Below are 6,408 nucleotides of genomic sequence, written 5' to 3' on the forward strand. Positions count from 1 at the left end.
TGTTTGTGTGTGTGTTAAAAAACAAATTTGATTAATAATCTTTTTTCATTCTGATGATGAGCAAACTAAAATGTAATGCCTATAGCCAACAAAGAAAGAGAATGTCTAATTTTTGTATTATCAATTTTTGCTGTCAGAACTATCATATAAATTTGTAAGCATTTTCATGGCTTTATGTACCAATTTATTGTTCATTCCAGTTTGTTTTTGTTTCACAGGAACTTTAAACAGTGTAGAAACTTGTATTTTTTGTGGTTTTTGAATGTATCTGTTAGTGGTGTGACATGGTGATATACATCAAAGTGATATCCACATTTCAAGCTTGACAGTTTCTGCTTATTAGAAAGTTAGACAATAACTAACATTTGTTTTAAATGTTCTTGTATTTCAGTCACAAGGAAAGTAGTTGTCAGGAGTCATTATGTCATATGCAGTTATCAAAGTCAGCTCTTAAGGATCTTGTAACCAAGAGGTGGCACCAGTTTTGGGTTCAGGCAAGCCAATTGATGGTTGTGGAAAAGGCAGTAACTTCCTACGATGTGGGAGTGTTCTTACCATCACATGATCATCTCCTTATGAAACTGAGTCACCAAAATGAAGGAACAATTGTTTGTATTGTGACAGATAACTGGAGAATTTTTCCTTGGTTAAATGAGGTTTTAAAAAGCCTAGAAAAGAAATAGAAAAACAGTAAAAAATACTCGAGTAAAAAATAAATTTGAAATTTTTTTGTAATGGTTTGTTGTTTTATGGTGTAATGTTAATGATAATAATAACAAAATGTTAGTTTTTCTTTCAAAAGCTAGAAAGTTAAATCATGGTTTTAATTTGCAAATGCTAATAATATGTTAAATTGTTTTGTTATTTATTTCCACACTATTGTTATTTCAATTTTAAGTCTTTCCCTAGCATATCTTTATAAGGGAAATTTAAACAGTTTGGCCACAAACAAAGAAAATACTTGTATGTATTTAGTTCAGTAAAAGTGGCTTAATGAGGATTGTTTTTATCTTTCTGCAAGGGGGATTCCCTTTTAAGCATGTAGATCACTGTGTAAATAGCATAGCAAAATATTCTTAAAAAACACACCAGGTGGTTGTGAAAGATAGTTTTAAATCATAGTGCAAGGTGTTGAAATATTCTTAAAAACACACCAGGTGGTTGTGAAAGATAGTTTTAAATCATAGTGCAAGATGTTGTTGGATATTATTGAAGATACTAGACTTGGTTTTGTTTATTTCTAAAGAAAAGTAACAGTAAATGATATAAGTTATCAAGAGTCATTGTTCATGGATAGCTTATCTTAAATAAAACTGTTTGGTATGAGGGATCTGGGTTTGAACAGTTTGTAAAGGCTACTCAGTTATTCATTAGCTTGTGTCTCAATAAACTTTTATAGTCTTCTGACCGAGTATGTTACTTTCAAATCTGATATTGATTGTGGTTTTAACAAGATGAAAGAAAATATTTATTTTTCTTAATATCAGTAGACATATCTTTATTTTATAGAATTAGTGCAATTTTAGGCCAAACAAAAGTGATTAAATGAATATTTGTTTCTCACATTCCTATTAGTCTGTTGCCAATTTTGAATCGTAGTTATTCCACATGACTTGTTGCAGACAAAAGATAGATGTCAAATACTATTTTTTAAAAACATCTCTCATGTTAAATCTGTAATGGACTACTTACAAAAAATGTAAGAAAGAAACATCTGCATTCCAGCACCAGTTTAATTACTTATGCGAGCTTAAGGATTTTCATTAGTTTACCATTATAGGTGTTTTACACCCTATAGTTAATATAATGTTTATCAGTGTTCATTATGTATGACATCTGTAACTATTTGCCTTTTAAGCAAGTACATCTCTCTCTATATATGATACATAACTTTATTTTATGAATTGGAAAAGAACAGGTTTAATTTTCATATCACCAAAGAGCATGTATAGTTGAGTATATATGTATGAGTGCAATACAAGCAGTATTAAATATTTTTATATATTTAGTGAAAGTAGATAGGTTGAAAACTGAGTACTGAACAAGCAGTTCGTTCTCTGTATTTTGGCAGCACAAGCATTAAAATTCCTTGTGCTATAAGTATATATATATATTAATGAATATTTATATTTTTAATCATATTTTGGATAATTCCAGTTTATTAACTAATTTTAATTAATATGTCTTCTTGGTTAATGATACATCTTACTGAATATCCAGACTTTTATAGTTACAAGTGATTTAATGTATTATATGTACAATCGTGTGTAAACACTACTGTATAATTTATTTAGAATGGTTTACTGAAGTTTATTTGGTATAAATATGCTATGAATAAATATTACCTATGTTTGTTTCCAACAGATCATCACATCTTACTTTCTACATTAATAACAGAAATAATTGAAAGATACCACAGTCTTTAGTGTATCATACTTATTACGTGCTCTCAATTATTAACACCGAGCTACTCTATTGTTGTGAGTTTTTAACACAACTCTTCTTGGTCGAAACATTAAATTCACTAACCATAGCAATAACTTGGGTCCCTAACCTAACCCCATGGAAAAGCAAACTGCCAGATTACTGGAAGATAAGGTGGTTTAGACACCCTTTTTTTATGTGTTCACTGCAGAAAACTTACAAATGTCATAAAAAACGTATAGTTCTTCACACAAAACCTAGATAGGCATTCAAGAACATGAAAAATAGTCGAATGCAACAAATTTGCATATTGTGTGTTACTAAGAAGTTCTACTACCTACATTAATTAGTGACACACTATTTAATCTTTTGTGGGCTAAATATGTAAAAGCAGAGCAAATGAATTGAAGTAACTTTCACTACTCTGCCATCTGTTGTGGGCTAAAAGTGTAACAGCAATTAAATAAACTGAAGTAACTTTGACCAATCTGCTGGATAGTACATGTAAAAATACCAAGTGCATCTGTTGGAATTAAATACTAACCTAGTGATAAGTTGCAATGGTTACAAGTTATACGCTTGAAGGTTACTGCAAGTAAAAAAGTAAATCTTATTTTTTCTAGGCCTTGCATATAAGTCCAAAGAAACCAGTTTGATTACAGACACTCACTTGATATATCATTTTCGTTATTTTCTTTTTTTTTTAGGTCGATAAGTTGAAAATTGTAGTTTTTTGCTTTAAATTGTAGTGCTGATAGGAAATGTTTGGGCGTATGACAAAAAACAGGCTGACTGACATTTTTTATTCCTGAGCTTATGTGCAACATTTGGGTATAGTTGTTTAATTAATAATGGTGTATGACCGAAACATTGAGGTATAAAAAAGGATGGAGAAACAAAACGTTGTCCTGTTTTTATAATATAAAAATTTGTCCTTGAAACATTTTTGAAGATCGGAGTTTTCTTCATTGCCTGGAAGCTTGTGATCACCATAATAACCATCCATTGTAAACTATTGACTTACATTTACCTAATCTTAAATAAAACTCATTAAATATTCAAAAGAGCTTTAAGTCTTTTTTATTTATTTTGCGACTGTTAGAAATTGATCACTTATGTACCAAATATGCTTAACCCAGGAATTACCGGTGGAGCTTATCCACATGTTTTTAACTATTTATTAACCAAGTTGCCTGTGAGGTCGTGATTTTGTAAGTTACAGGGTGCTTAATAACATATGAGCCACAAAAAAGTTTTATAAAAATAGTCAGTATGGTAAAATAACCCCAATAATTACTATTTCGATGCTTTATGTATTTTGGGGCCTGAAATAGGCTGATAATTAAAGCGCTTGTATTGAAGTCCACGAATCGGGAGATCAAAATCTGGTGCCGAGAATGCTCCCTTCAGCCTTGGAGGTGTAATAATGGTACAGTCAGTCCCACTATTTCTTGGTGAAAGAGTTGGTGGTGGGTGTTGCCAGCCAGCTGCCTTCCATCTTGTCGGCAGGTCAAAATTATGGACAGTGGCAGATAGCCTTAGTAACTTTGACATAAACAAACAAAAACAGTATGTATTTTACATTGTAAAGGGTGATATCACCCACGTGTTTTAGTTGTTAATAGGCATTTAACTTTTCAATTTTTGATAGTCGGTCTGCTTTCAAAACACAGGGTGGATTCTCTAAGTGGAAAAGTATGACATACATGTAGATGAAAAAGAAGACAACAAAAGCAGTATGCTGCTTTATGTAGAGGTGAATACACTAACCAGGAACGATTGACCTCTTGTGCATTCAGAAGGTGTCGTTTGAAACAAAATGCAGTCATAGAATGCTCATCTTTGGCATCAAATGGACCTCCTTTATGTTGAAATTTGTGTGCTCCAACTTTAACAATCTCTATGCGATGTGCATGTGTTACAACTACTGAGCCTGTTGTATCAAACTTCATAAATACAATATCCTTGTGTGTTAAAATATTTATTAGGTCATCCTCTTTTAGCTTAGCAACACTATTTTGTGGATTTGTTTCTGACAAAGTGGAATCTTCTTGTTTATTATTATTGTAGCTTTCAACAGGCCAGAGAACAGTTTCTTCATTGTTTTCTTTTTCAAATGAAATAGCATGTTCACAATCTTGCACTTTGACCTCTTTGCTGCCATCAAAAGGAACAGATGCTAGCTTACTGGTGTCATCACTTCCAGCAAGGAAAGCTCTCATCAATTTGCTTGATTCCACCATCGAAGCTGCAAATTGTGCACGTCTTTTGCATCCCTGTGGCCCACTTTATTTTCTCGACATAATGGGCTAAAAGAATAAATTAATAAATACTGACTACATTATTTAGTTGCAACATGCAAATTGTCAGATGAAAGTAAACATTCTACTTTCCTAAGTTCCTAACCACAAAGTATATTTAAATTATACAATTATAGTTGCAACTCAGAACTAGTTAGGCACATCTGGACCTGGTTTCACTTTAACTGCCATTATTTAGACCACCCATACTCATGTTAATTAATGTGACACATCAGTAAGAAAATCAATGCAGATGAATATATATATGCTGGTAAATCATGCTTATGAGCACCATATAAATTACTGGCAGTTGCTAAATAAAACTGGTTTATTCTTTCTGAATACAACTTTGCAATACACTTAATTTCCACAGTCACGTTATAACAAATGCTATAATTCACAACGAACGACACACGTGCTCCACCCAACAGTATGTGTGTCTCTCTCTGTCTGCAGTTCCATTACATTACATTGTTGCCGGCACTTCTTACCGGTCTTATATATACAAGAATACCGCATATCTAGTAACCTCTCGGAAAGGGCATGAACGTTCTAGAATAGCATGACGTGTTACTAGAGTCACGTGATCTCCGCTGTAGTAACAATATATATATATTAGGTCGTCAAGAAATTAATGTCACGTTTTGGAACACTTTCATTAACCATTCCCCAAAAAAATGTACATCACCTATACTAGTTAAACGAACCACTTAAACATCACGTTAGTGTAACCTATATAATGTGTAAAGTTTAATACACCCTAATCCCTTATAGTGATGGCACACGACGAGACACACAGTTGACATGTAATGTTGTTTGAATACAAGAAGGGAAACAACACCTCTGTAGCTACAAAGAATATCAAAGAAGTTTATGGAAATGTTTTGAACATTTGTAAGTGTCCACAATGTTTCAGCAAATTTCGTTCAAGTGACTGTAGCCTTAAAAACTGTGAAAGTAAGGGCTGACATGTTGGAATTGATATTGATATTGATGCTCTGAATACACTTGTTGAGTCTAACCCAAGGCAACACACCCGTGAAATGGACCTGAAATTGCATGTCTCTCATGAAACAATACGTAGACATCTAAGGAACATGAGAAGACTCCATAAAGGTGTTTGGATGCCTCATGAACTCTCCAATGTTCATCGTTTCCAAGGTGTGAACGTTGCTTTGTCTCTTTTGGTGTGTAATGCGCGTGAACCACTTTTGGACAGAATTGTTACCGGTGATGAAAAATGGATTCTCTATGCAAATATTAAATGCCAAAAACAATGACTCAGTCCTAGACAAAAACCACTTCTGACCACAAAACCTGGACTCCACCTGCAGAAAGTGATTCTTTGCATTTGGTGGAACATCAAAGGAATATTTCATTTCAAACTCTTCAATCCACAGCGAACTGTGAATGCAGAGATATACAGTCAGCAACTGGAACAAGCCCTTCATCAGAAATGCCCTTCACTCGTCAATCGGAAAGGTGTTCTACTTCTCCTCGACAATGCACGTCCACATGTGGCACGTTTGATGCAACACAAAATTATGGAGTTGGGTTAGGAAGTTCTCCCCCACCCACCATATTCTCCAGATATGGCACCATCAGATTCCCATATTTTTCGTTTGCTGCAACACCATATTAATGGGAAAACGTATGAAAATGTGGAAGGTGTTAAAGAAGACAT

General features: G+C 33.4%; 1 protein-coding gene across 1 annotated transcript in view; it reads left to right on the plus strand.

Annotated features, from left to right (window-relative positions):
- LOC106461943 (AP-5 complex subunit beta-1-like) overlaps nt 1–2,361 on the plus strand; it is a 60,747-nt gene extending 58,386 nt beyond the window's left edge. Inside the window, exon 9 of the mRNA XM_022389043.1 lies at nt 392–2,361. Coding sequence (XP_022244751.1) covers nt 392–683 — 292 coding nt within the window. The 3' untranslated portion in view covers nt 684–2,361. The remainder of the gene's footprint in view (nt 1–391) is intronic.
- Nucleotides 2,362–6,408: the final 4,047 nt, after the last annotated feature.

The sequence above is a fragment of the Limulus polyphemus genome, unplaced genomic scaffold (assembly GCF_000517525.1).
Source record: "Limulus polyphemus unplaced genomic scaffold, Limulus_polyphemus-2.1.2 Scaffold1063, whole genome shotgun sequence".
Classification (NCBI taxonomy): Eukaryota; Metazoa; Arthropoda; class Merostomata; order Xiphosura; family Limulidae; genus Limulus; species Limulus polyphemus.